Below are 13,214 nucleotides of genomic sequence, written 5' to 3' on the forward strand. Positions count from 1 at the left end.
TCAAGCCTCCTTATGGGCGAATAAAACAAAATTCTGCATTGTACACAAACTCATTTTTGGTGCCAAAGCTATGACCTGTTTAGGTTATTCGGAATCCTCTGGCCAACTTCTGTTATAAAGTTGCATCAGGCGTCCGGGTCTTTCCTTGTGTTATTGTGCATCCATGTCTCCCTCTAGTGGCGAGTGCGGTTAACACAGTTTAAATGAACGTATTATATATTTCACTCTTCATCTGATTTGGACGCCAAAAGGGGTATTTGAATAAACTGAGATCGAAACACCATTTAAAATTAATGACCAAAACTTTAATAAAACACTAAGAACAATGTATAATTTTGTAGGAAATTCGTTTACCGACTTGTGACGTGTTTCCGTCGCGAGAGGCGTGAGTTACCGCAGTCTGTTAGCATCAGGATAGCAGAGCATCCAGCTCCACTTTTTCCATTTTACAAGCAGATACATGTACTGCTTATTCACAGACACACCATTTATCTGAAACGAAGTGTTGTATTTGTGATTGGCGGTATATCTCACCTGAGAATAAAAATGTAGTTAGCTATTTCATACAAGGTAGGTCAAAGTTAGCTGTGTGTTAGCCTCACGAGCTGGGGCCGTGAACCAACACAAAGGCCCAGTATTCGCATTATTATTGCCTCCAAACACAATGTATCCTTCGTGGGGGAATTACGGCGGATCTCAACAGTCTCAGAACTATGGAGCCGGTGGCAATAATAATAATACCGGAGGGGTCGCGGGGTTTGGAGGCTCAAGTGGTGGATCCATCTTCTCCAGCCTTCAGGAGCAGCACCGCCAGCAGATGCAGCAGCTGCAGATGCTCCACCAGAAACAGCTCCAGTCGGTGCTACACCATGGACCACCTCCTCCTCCTCCCAGTGGTGGGTACAACAGTGGACCCTCTGCCGGATACTCGGGCTCTAACGTTACATGGCAGTCACCTGAAAGTGGTGTAGGGCCTTCGTCCTATTACACTCAGGGTAACTCACCCAATACGATACGAGGGACTCCGGCCCAGCCACAAGACTCCCAGCCTCCACCACCTCCACAACCGCACCCCTCAGAATCCCAACCGGCCCCTCCACCTCCAGAACCCCCCTCAGTGAAAACACCAAAACCTCCAGAAAACAACGCACCTAAGCCAAAAGATGACATGCCTGTGCCTCCAGCACCGGGAGGTGACAAACCCATGTCTTTACAGGTAATGCCGTGGACTCATCCTTCCTTCACTTCAGTTCCTATTGGTGTTTGAGCCTCACTTATTGTGCAACATGAATATATAAGTAATAAGTAAAGGATTAGCATTAGATTCTGTATAAAAGATTTTAAATGTCAGGGTATTTCTCGGTATAATATACTTATGTCCTAATCACATTTTGACATAACCCACAGAACCAGCAACAACAGTGGTATAAACAACACCTGCATAATCTTCAAAAGATGAAGCAAGAAAAAGGCAAACAGCCGCCTCCTCCATCATCTGAGCCCCCTAAACACGCACCTCCCCCTCCTCCACCGAAAGAGGAACCCCCAGCTCCACCTCCACCACCACCTTCAGAGGTAAGCGACATCTATGTAACTGTGCAGCAAATATCAAGTAGTTGTATTGTCTAGACTGCAACCACTCCGCAGATCACAGGACATGTGCCATTTTGTCAACAGAGTAATAATTAGATGAAGAAGATAATTTGTTCTGCAGTTTTAGTGAAAGCATTCTTAAGAATGTTACAATTACTTACAAATGAACAATATTCACCTGTATGTACAACACCTCCGCTCGAACTGAGCCTTTGCAGTGAAGGAGTGGGTCCAGTTCCCTCTGTTGACTCTTGGTCTGTGCGCCATAGTTTTTTCAGCTTTCAAAATTCGATTCGTGTAAAGATAATCCATAGATCCAGTCAATTAACATTGTTATTGTTAGTCGCAGCCCTAATGTTGTCATTATAAAATTATGTTTAGTGTACATAAAAGTGTAAAAAGTTGGTACCATTTCTATTCCACTCTGGTCACTCTGTCCAATGTTCATCTAACCACCGTACACTGTGATATGCGTTCATTATTTTTATTTAAATGAAGCACATGTAGATATGGAATCAAATCTGCACATGATGATGTTAAATGAGAACTATTAACTCTAATAATATGCAGAGTTTTATCCTAAGGACTCTAAAGACTGTAAAGACTTTTTAAAGTGAAAGTTAACACACTTTGTCTGTGTGAACATATTTTTTTGGGGGATATTTAGGAATGTAACTGCCTATAATCATATGGGAATTATATAAAAGTAATATTTAGGGATGCATGGCTTCTAATTTTTCTTTATCCGTTAGTCGTCAAGAATTGGTTAACGATGAAATTTCCATACTGAATCTTTATACCCTTTGCTATTTGCCTGTAAAATATGACATGTAAAATATGACATGCAGTAGATGCGTCAAATGTCCAATGTTCATTTGCATCAACAAGTCGACACTGCACTGTTTCTGTGGGCAGCCTGAAAACGCCTTTGTGTCCATATAGTAACTAATTTTCTCTTGAATTCTGCAGTCCTATGTAAACTAATACGAGAGAAGGAACGGGCACAATTCATGGTGGCGCCCATGTGAACTTTAGGAATAAGGGTAATAATGTAACTCACCTGAACGATGTATTTAAGCAGCGCTGGCCTGCTTTTATCCACACGGCTGTGCTGAGCCCAGTGCGATCAGAGGTTTGTCCAAAGACTGAGTCCAGCTGGTCAAATGTGTGTGGCATCGGAAACATATACTGGTAGCTTGATCATTTATATCGCCATGACTACCACTTGTATGTTAGTGTAGCTTGTTACACACGTTAGCTCGTTAGTTACATACGGTAGCTCGTAAGTTACACACATGGGGGACTCATTTGAGACAACTTAAGACTTTCCCCTGATCTCAGTCGCATGTGCACTGCAGAGCTGGATATGGCCTGATGGGGCCACTATGATCTTTAAGCTCTGTTTGTAAAGTGTGGACATTTTGTTTCTCTTACATCTCCTGCAGCCTGTTCACTTCGCTGGACATGTAACTTATCCATTTACATACACTTGAAATTCATTTGAAATTCATTTTCCTCCAGGTTTCATTTTACTTTCTTAGTAAATACTCCACAGATGGATCCATTTAGTTTTGCTGTCCGTTAAAAACGAGTTGCCTAGTACCACTTATGACAGTGAAGAGAAAAACTGTGTGGACGAGTGCGGGGTCGTATGTGAGAGGAGTGTGGAGGAGAAGAAGAAGCAGGTGGAGCAGAACTTCAGAAATCTTGTGGAAAAAAAGCTTAAAGCAGTACTAAGTAACGTGTTTACCTTAATAAATCCTTTCCGTAGTCCCTGTGGGGATTATACAAGTGTTTATGGGATGAATGGAGGGTCTTTCATCTCCCCCTGGTGTCTCTGGACAGAAAACCATGTTTGCAACTTGACTGCCACCGGTCCGGAGAAAGCAATACACACTAATGGAATCACGAAGAAGAAGCTAACATGCTAACGGGCAAAGCTAACTGCGGGCTAACGTCACTTTAAACAGTATTTACGGCCAAGTTTGAGTGAAAAAAATTATTTCCATTGTGTAGTTTGATGCACAGTAACCCCCTCTCCCCTCGCCTTTCCTGTCAGCGTTGTATTTACTCTCCAAGACAATTAATAAGTTAAAAAATCGTAACTTGCTACGACACCTGCAGTTGCGCTTATGGCCTCTAGGGGAAGAGTTACTTAGTACTGCTTTAAAATAATGTAAGGTAGAAGAGTATGCTTGCAAGAATGAGGCACTCCTGTGTAAATAAAAAAGTATACACAGAAGAACTGACTAAACCTCACAGCAGGTTATGTAATAGGTAAAACTTAATTAACCATGAACAACATTCCTAATATTACTCTTAAAAGGTTCCTCCTGAGGTCCTAGGCATCCGGAAAATGTGTTCCTCACCTCTTGATTTCTTGCTAAGCTTAATCCTCTCATCGCAAAGTGAAAACAGTCGCCATCTGAAGACTTTTTTTCCCCCCCTTTTGTATTTTAGTTTCTCTACTTTTTGTTGAGACAGCAGACAATCTGGATATAAAACTACTGGAATTTTTGGCAGTTTCAGATCACTATGGCATTTTCTAAGCAACACAGTGCAAGACAGTTTTAAAGATATGTTTGAGATTTTTACGGAATACCTGCAGAAAGCATAATACCCCCTGTTCGCTCCTCTTGTCCGCTCCCTGTGCGAGTTCATGTCTCTTAGCAGACTTGACTTGACGCTGGTATCGCCCCACTTTCCCTCCTGCCATCACCGGACACTCAGCAACATTCTTATTTTTTACCAGGCGTATTTGAATACTTTGTTTTGTTATTTGGTCTTAAAAAAATGCCTTGAATACGATCTTTTGTTTTTATTGTCTCAATATGTTCTCGTGTGGGTCCCGACCCCCACCCCCACTTTGTGACAAAATTGTTGCATATGCCACTGTTTTTGAAGAGTGTGAGTAAAATGTTTCCCCAAACAAGTTGCTGCAGCCCACAACATGAGCATCTGCAATAATACATGTTGTAAATATAATATAAAAGTCTGCAGTAATAGATATAATTCTATGATGGGGAAAACATATGAACTGAGCAATGTTTCTCTTGCAATGCTACATGTCTGGATGCATCAGCTGTTTGCCGTTTGCCATTCACTAAAACATCTGGTGAAACTTGTGTTGTAAACAACAGTGATCACTGCTGACCTATATCAGTGGTTCTCAACGGTATGGATTTGGAAACCCACCATTTTCTGCTATGTTGGCAACTTTTGTTGGCCACCTGATTATAACAATTCATCTGAGGCATCCGTTCATGAAAGAGGCAACTTTTTTATTACGCATAACTGGTTTTCCACGTCTGAGCCATAGAGAGCCATTTGACATTCAAGTCGAAAATCAATATTTTTTGTGGCCATTTGTATTTTTTTTGCGCACCAGACCTTGTTAAGCAGCTTGACAGCTTTCCTGGCTTTGCCAATAATGCTGCATAATCTTACCTTTAAGTTACCACCTTTGGTTTTGACAGAAAATTAAAAAATATCTTCTCCTTTTGAATATAGTTATCACTTTTCATGTTGGTATTTACCCCAGCATATCTGGTATTAAAATGACCCATTTTTATTATTATGCCATAAAGTGGTATAATAGGAAGTACAGGTTGTTGGGTAGAGTCATTGTCTATGTCCTCTTTTTCATATGTAGGCTGTCTAAACATATTTATAATTTGCCTGAATTTTCAGAGTGAAAATGTCGATAAACCACCTACACTTACAGACACAGTAAGTGCCATTACAAACACTATCCCATCTTCATGCCACATGTTGTGCTGACGTTTTATTTTCAGTATGAATAAAGAAATTATTTGGTCCAAGAAATTAAAATGAACATTTGGCTAAAACCTTGAGCAATTTTAGACTTTACTCCATTGAAAATAAATAAATTACTCTCTGATAATCAGTATGACTTTAGGAATAATTACTCAACATCACATGCACTCTTTGATATAACTGAAGGAATAACTAGCACAATAGATAACAAGAAATATGGAATAAAGTGATTTCATGACCTGAGTATTGTAATTTGAAACAATAAATCACTTTTTAAAATCACTGTTTAAAGATAGAGTAGCATTAGAGGTGAATCATTAGAGTGGCTGAACAATTATATTAAATAAAAGGAAACGTGTTAAAACAGGCAATTATCAAAGGAGTTTTCAGAAGTTTGTGTGTTTTACCTCAAGGTCCCGTTATAGGCCCAAAATTGTTCTATATCAACATCTGTAAAACAAAATATGACCTAAAATAAACTCGTACTCAGTTATTGATGATATAATTACTTAGAAATGTCATATTAAATATCTACAATATATCTAGAAAAATAGCAAGAAGCGTTTCAGTAATTGCAAAAGCAAAGCACATTTTAAAGAGATTCGATGCAAGTTGGTCATTTTATGCTCACTACTGCCACTTCAGGTCTTACACGTAACTGCAGACTCTATATTACGCTCATGCACTTCAGACCCGAAGTAACAACATTTTGAGTGACCGTGCAGGATTTTAGAGGCAGTTGTGGTGAATGTGGTGTCTGAGTTCATTCTACACATTAGGACATGGCTGGAACATGTAGGGGGAGGAAAATACTTAGTTTTAACATTTTTAAACTCTGTATAGTCCCTTTAAGCAGCAAAACCCTCCATATTTTATTCTGTTCTTGAATCTTACCCTATTTAAATGTTTGCACTATGGTCCATGAAGGTTGATGTTGATCTACTTATTGAACGAGAGGAGTCAGTTTTGTTATTTAAATGTTTTAATAAAAATAACAACAAAAACAAACACAAATTTCTTATGAACAAATTTGGAAAGTATAACTAAAAGGGGATAGATGCAAGTTGGTCATTTTATACCCATACTCACCACCTCAGGTCGTATGCGTAACTGCAGCTTCTATATTAAGCTCGTGCATGGACCCGAATTAATTCGGACCCGAATTAACAACTTTTGAGCAACGGTGCAGGATTTTTGAGGCAGTTGTGGTGAATGGGTCTGGGCTCATTCTAAACATTAGGACATTGCGGGAACATGTAGGAGGAGGAAAATATTTAATTTAACATTTTTAAACTCCATATAGTCCCTTTAGTTGGTGATGAGCTCAAATTGAAATGTGAATATTTTTGTTGAACCTGTTCAAAAGTGAACTTATGGGTGGGATGCACAATTATGAATAAAATACTACATTCTTATACAACATGAATAATCACTGTGAAGCCTAAATTGTGGACTGGACTGGCGTTTGTGTGAGTTGAGGACGTTTTGCTTAAATTCACAGAATACAGTGTTGACGATTTAAGCTTCACGCCGATGAAAACTTCCTGGACAAATGAGAGCCTTAACATCATCTTTCTCTCTTTATGTTTCACAACTGCTCTGTATCAGTCAGCAAACTCCCCCTCTGTACAGTATGTCCTAACTTCCCTGAGAGTGTACGCTTCTCTTAGCACATTTTAGTCGTTCACATTGCATTTGTTGTAAAGCACCTTCCTTCAATTATTTTTGACTGGTTGACTGAAGGGTCAAAAAGATAGAATACATAAACTCAACCAACTGTATTCATTTTTTCTATATTACTGTTGCAGATCACACTATTTTTCATAACCTGTCACACCATCTTTATGAAATATACACATTTTCAGTACACATAGAGGATGCTGAGTTCTCTTCCTTGTTTCCGTTTAAAGCCTGAAACTCCTCAGAATCCAGAGGAGACTGCACGCCTCCAACAACTCCAGGCTGCTGCGGCTCAGTGGCAGCAGGTGCAGCAGCAGAAAGCTGGGTTACAATACCAGGCTCTCATGCAGCAACATGAAAAGCTTCAGAAGATCCTTGAGCAATATCAGCAGCTTATTCAACAACCTCCAAACCTGCAGGTGCTCATTTGTTTTTCTTCTTGCAAAATGTTATGGAATACACATAAAACATTAGAAAGCATTGCCAGTGAAGATGTCTTCTGACAAAGATGTTTTTGTTGCAGAATCTTTAATAGCTACTTTCTGACTAAATCTGATCAGTTATGTAGTTTTAAAAAACATGGTCTTTTTTTCATGAAACTGTTTCCCTCTAAAAAATAATGGTTTGTCTGTATTTTTTTATTAGACTATGTCTGCTGAAATGCAGTTACGACATTATGAAACACAGAAGCAGCAGTTTGTGCCACTATATCAAGACTGGGATCGAACGTTTGTTTTATGGTATGAGCAGTTCCAAAGCTACCCACACAAAGACCAGCTACAGGACTATGAGAACCAATGGAAGCAGTGGCAGCAGCAGATGAATGCCACAAATGCTCATATTCAGGAACGCATGGCCACTCTTACTGCTATGGTTCCCTATCCACCAACTCAATACAGTGGTGGAACCATGGGACAGTATAAACCTGAGCATGAGCCGTTGAATCAGTCTGCAAACAAAGGAAGTACGGATTACCCTTTCACAGGTGGTGGAGGTCCACGGTAAGTCATAACTACTAGTTAAAAAAAAAAAAAGAAATTCTAACTCATTGCATTTAAGAAGGCCTATGATATTAATTGTTTTCCAGATATGACCAGACACGACAGGAACTTGAAGAAACCTACGACCAACCAGAGCGGAGTTTTGATGGTCCCTCTCGATTTGATGGTCCCTCAAGAATTGGTGATCCACGGCAACATTTTGATGGTCTTTCAAGATTTGATGGCCCGAAACAACGGTTTGATGCTCCACGGCAACAATTTGATACCCCTCAGCGATTTGATGCTCCACGGCAACAATTTGATACCCCTCAGCGATTTGATGCTCCACGTCAACCATTTGACACTCCACGGCAACGCTTTGATGGTCCCCAAAGGTTTGACGCTCCACGGCAACGCTTTGATGGTCCCCAAAGATTTGATGCTCCACGGCAACGCTTTGATGGTCCCCAAAGGTTTGACGCTCCACGACAACGCTTTGATGGTCCCCAAAGGTTTGATGCTCCTCGGCAACGATTTGATGGTCCCCAAAGATTTGACGCTCCACGACAACGTTTTGATGTCTCTCAGCGATTTGATTGCCCTCAGCGATTTGATGGCTCAGGCCAACACTTTGATGGTCCACCAAGGTTGGACCAGCCACGGCAGCGTTTCGATGGCCCTCAGCGTTTCGATGATCCTTCAAGACTTGATCAGCCATCAAGAGGTCTTCAACCTCAAAGTGGCCCACAACCAAGACAACAACTCCCAAGACCTCCTGGCCCTCCAACCCGTGCGCCTGTTCCACAACAGCAAAAACCACAGGGTCCTCCTAAGACTGGTCCAGTTGCTAAACAGCCCGACAAGGATCCAAAGACTGAAGAAAAGAAGGGTAGTTCGTCTGAAAATGACATGACAGATGACAATATGGTTGGAAATGGGGGATTTTTTGTACAAAACGATCCTATTCCGCAGACACAGCAAAGTGATGATAAAAAATCCAAACCTGCTGATGGCAAACCCTCTGTATCTGAAAAGTCTGATGTGATATGTAAACCTGTAGCACAAAGTCCTCTCAAAAAAGATGAGTCGGTAACAAAGAATCCAGTCCCTCAAAAAAATCAACCAACTGTTACTCCACAAGATTCCCAATCCTCTAAGCAAGGCGCTGTAAAGCCTGGCCCTTCAGTGCCTTTAGGTGGTAGAGGTCGTGGACAGCCACCGGTGCCTGGACGAGGACGTGGACTAGGGCGTGGCCAAAAAGAGCACGGGGAAATGAGTGGACCAAACAATGCATCATTTGGGAGTGACATGGGTGAACCGTCTTATGATTATGGGCAATCAGAAGCAGAATTAGCTTTACCTGAGGAGCAAGAGGAGCATAGCTGGCAAGATCCTTCATATGCTGAGTTTGATGAGGGTTTAGAGTCAACCAACGAAGACTTGTGGATGCCAGATGAGCATTTTTATCCACCAGAGGAAGAATACTATGAAGACCCAGAAAGTCACTTTATGGGAAGAGGAGGGCACCCAATGATGAGAGGTAGACCTCCAATGCCATTTGGAAGGGGAGGTCCTCCGAGAGGGAGGGGACTTTTTCCAATGGGCAGAGGGCATCCTCCAGTCATGAGGGGCGGTCCGCCTATGGGTAGGGGCGGTCCTCTAGTGGCTAGAGGTGGTCCGCCCATGGGCAGAGGGTACCCACCAATGCCCAGGGGAGGTTTGGCAATGGCTCGGGCAGGCCCACCACGGGGTCGAGGGGGTCCACCTTTGGGTAGAGGTGGCCCACCGATGGGTAGAGGGGGCCCACCGATGGGTAGAGGGGGCCACCCAATTAGGCCTCCCCAATCAATAGAGGGTCACTGGGAGGATCCAGAGTTGCCACCTGAGTACCCACCAGAGTACCCACCTGAAGAAGAACAATACTGGGAGGAGTGGGGTCCACCTGCAAGGGGTATGCGTGGTATGAGACCACCTTTTCCACCTGGTCGGGGTCGTCCACCCCGGGGTCGTCCACCTTTTACTCGAGGCCGACCACCTTTTCCAGCTCATAGACCTATGGGTCCTGACCATTACAACATGGACCCTGAATTAGACCCAATATACCATGACCCTCATGGACATCCAATGCTCCCTGAAGCAGGAAGAGGAAGGGGGGCTCCACTACCTCCGCGTGAAATGATTGAGCATGGAGAAGAGTGGTACGATGAAGAGAGAGATCCTGCATATGGTCGTGGCCCTCCTCCACCTCCGCATGAGATTATGGAGAGAGATGAAGCAAAGAGGCAGCCTATAGATCATGGAATGATAAGAGAAAAAAGGCCTCCAGGTCCAGTTATGGAATATGAACAAGGTTTGAAAGAGGGTTTTGTTGCAGATTATGGACACGGAGAAAGAGAGTACCGCAGGGGACCAGATTATCCTCGAGATGACTATGAATCACATAGGCATAGAGAAGCTCCTCCACCTGAGCGGAGATATCCCCCTCGTGTGCCACCACCTCATACAGAGTCATACAGAGATGACCCCTGGGCAGATGAACGGGATAGGGGTTATCCATATCCTGACAGAGAAGACAGAGACAGGCCAAGAGGAGAACTTAGAGTGAGAGAATATAGAGATGAACCACATTATCGTCAGGAAGATCCCTCTTACTCTGTTTCGCGTGCTAGACTCTCCCCTCTTCCAGAAAGACATTATCCTGACTATGAATCTAGACCTTCTTATCAGATTGACAGAGAGGGGTCTTTAGAGAGACCAGCACCTGCTGTTGAGCCTGTGTCCAACTTGCCAGAAACGTCAGCTGAATCTGCAGCACAAGGGGCTAGCGCTGCGGGTGTGCTAGCCCTTTCACAGAGGCAGCATGAGATCATTTTGAAAGCTGCTCAAGAACTCAAATTTATTAGGTAACGTGCACATGGTTCCATTTTAGTTATGCTTTGGAAATCACTTGCATAACTGTGATATGTCCATTTTTAGAGAATTGCAAGAAACTAAGCCCTCAAGCATGGAACCAGAGCCTGCTCCAGTTGCTCGTGAGATTTTACCCGAGCTTCCGGTTGGTCTGCTTGGTTTGGAGATTCCAGCGGACATCAAAAGTGTTTTAAAGGTCCTTTTTTGTTTGTTGTGAAATTGTCATAACGATCTTACTAACCCATATTTAATTATTCAAAGGTTAGTTAATTTTGTTTTATTCCTCTTCAGGGTATTGCTTCACAATCAGCAACAAAAGAGCCCTTGTCTGCAGATAGTAAACATGTCACTGATTACCAGTTATCTCTTCAAGCCCCAGTTCTTCCAAAGACAGTGGATTATGCACATGGACATGGTAGGGCCAATAACATTTGAAGTCTAACAGAAATCAATGCCCATCTAATTTTATAAAAATATGTTTTGTTTTTGTTTTTTTAGAGCCAGGAGCTACAGTTGAGAAAATATCTTATGGTGAAAGAATTATTCTTCGACCAGATCCTCTACCATCTGAAAGGGGTTATGAGAAAGGTACTGTTGAGAAAAAATAATAAAATAATAAGAATCAATTTAATGCTAAATCATTTGTGTATAGCTACTGCATTTAGAATAGTAGTTTATTTTTTCTTCATGATTTTGCATTCTAGAGCCACTTGGTCCAAGAGATCCGTACAGCAGAGACTACTATGACAGACGAGACCCTTATTTGGAACGTCGTGAATACAGCAGAGAGAGAGAGTATAGAGAAAAGTTACCAGAAAGAGAACGATACGAGAGGGAGCGCTTTCCACCAAGAGATGACAGGTAGCTATCTTCTGTTAAGTTGAATACTTAAGTAAAGCCATTGCTTTACTGTTATCATATTTTCTATTTGCTTGTTTTAATTTAAGCTCACAGTCTTTGACTGAAGAAAGGTACTCTTATCACATTGTGTTGTTGCTTTATGTGATAAGTCATCATGGTTTTGTTTAAAATCAATTTTCTATAGATCTGCAGTGCCACGCTCGGGATACCGTGAGAGGGAGAGAGACCGGGATGTTCGAGAGCGAGACCATAGTAGCAGTCGTGATCGGGAACATTATGGAAGATCTGACTACGACAGAGAGCTTTACAGGCAATCCAGTCTGGAACGTGAGCGCTACAGCCGGGCACCCTCTCCTCCGAGTATGTCCAGTTTGTTAATTCACCCTTAAGAGTGTGTTGTATCATTATATATGTTTCCAGTTGTTAATGTTGATGGTACCTGCTCTGTTGGCATTTATAATTTAATGGGTATCCTATTGTACATGTTTTAGTGGTAGGGGAAACCGGAATACCCGGAGGAGACATACTCAGACGCGGAGAGAACATGCAAACTCCACACAGCTGTGAAGCACAAGCGCTAACCGCTGCTCCACTGTGCTGCCCTATTTATTCAATTTCATAGCGAAGGTCTCTGAGAAACCCTGGATAGATATTAGTTTTGTCCTTGATTACTGTGGACATTGACAGGTTTGAACACTGACACTGCCTTGAGCTCCTGAGCCATAATGGTTGTAAACCTCGCATTGTATCTATGTGGTTGAAGAAACACTCAAAAACATTCCAAAAAATAAATATTAGTAAATATTTTGCCACATATAAATGGATAAACGGAAAATAGCAAAAAGGAATTTAAATGACTTAAGTTGTCTTTCAACTTCCATATCTAGTGAACCGAAGAAGCTACGAAGATCGAGCTCCTCCCTCTGCTTCAGCTTTACCACCTTCATCTCGACTTGAGAAGAAACCAGAAATGAAGAACATTGATGATATCCTTAAAATGCCTGGCAGATTAACTCGACCTGACCGGGTAATATTGTGATTCCAGTGATTGAATGTATTCTGAGTATAACTGAGCAATATGTCTAAGGTAGCGTATGCACGTTTTGTAGATTGTCATCATAATGAGAGGTCTCCCTGGGAGTGGAAAAAGTCACGTTGCAAAGCTTATTCGGGTATGTAAAGAAGTTAAATGTCAATTAAGTATGCCTAATTGTTAGGTTTAGGTAATTATTGTTTTTTTTTGTATATATTTAGGACAAAGAAGTGCATTGTGGAGGTGCACCACCGAGGGTTCTAGTTTTAGATGATTATTTCATGACAGAAGTGGAAAAAGTGGAAAAAGACCCTGACACAGGAAGGAGGGTCAAAACAAAGGCAAGTTCTGGCAATAATTTCAGCAGATATTTTATGTGC

The 13,214-nt window shown here is 41.8% G+C and overlaps 1 protein-coding gene across 1 annotated transcript in view; it reads left to right on the forward strand.

Annotated features, from left to right (window-relative positions):
- The first annotated feature begins 411 nt into the window (after positions 1-411).
- The window catches only part of ylpm1 (YLP motif containing 1), a 34,725-nt gene continuing 21,922 nt past the window's right edge, over positions 412-13,214 (forward strand). The window contains exons 1-15 of the mRNA XM_079572552.1: positions 412-1,216; positions 1,408-1,575; positions 5,284-5,322; positions 7,281-7,469; positions 7,696-8,051; positions 8,138-10,933; positions 11,007-11,136; positions 11,232-11,355; positions 11,439-11,528; positions 11,645-11,801; positions 11,888-11,911; positions 11,986-12,161; positions 12,689-12,828; positions 12,911-12,973; positions 13,056-13,175. Coding sequence (XP_079428678.1) covers positions 665-1,216; positions 1,408-1,575; positions 5,284-5,322; positions 7,281-7,469; positions 7,696-8,051; positions 8,138-10,933; positions 11,007-11,136; positions 11,232-11,355; positions 11,439-11,528; positions 11,645-11,801; positions 11,888-11,911; positions 11,986-12,161; positions 12,689-12,828; positions 12,911-12,973; positions 13,056-13,175 — 5,124 coding nt within the window. The 5' untranslated portion in view covers positions 412-664. The remainder of the gene's footprint in view (positions 1,217-1,407; positions 1,576-5,283; positions 5,323-7,280; positions 7,470-7,695; positions 8,052-8,137; positions 10,934-11,006; positions 11,137-11,231; positions 11,356-11,438; positions 11,529-11,644; positions 11,802-11,887; positions 11,912-11,985; positions 12,162-12,688; positions 12,829-12,910; positions 12,974-13,055; positions 13,176-13,214) is intronic.

This window comes from Gobius niger (genome assembly GCF_951799975.1).
Source record: "Gobius niger genome assembly, chromosome: 15".
NCBI classification, from domain to species: Eukaryota; Metazoa; Chordata; class Actinopteri; order Gobiiformes; family Gobiidae; genus Gobius; species Gobius niger.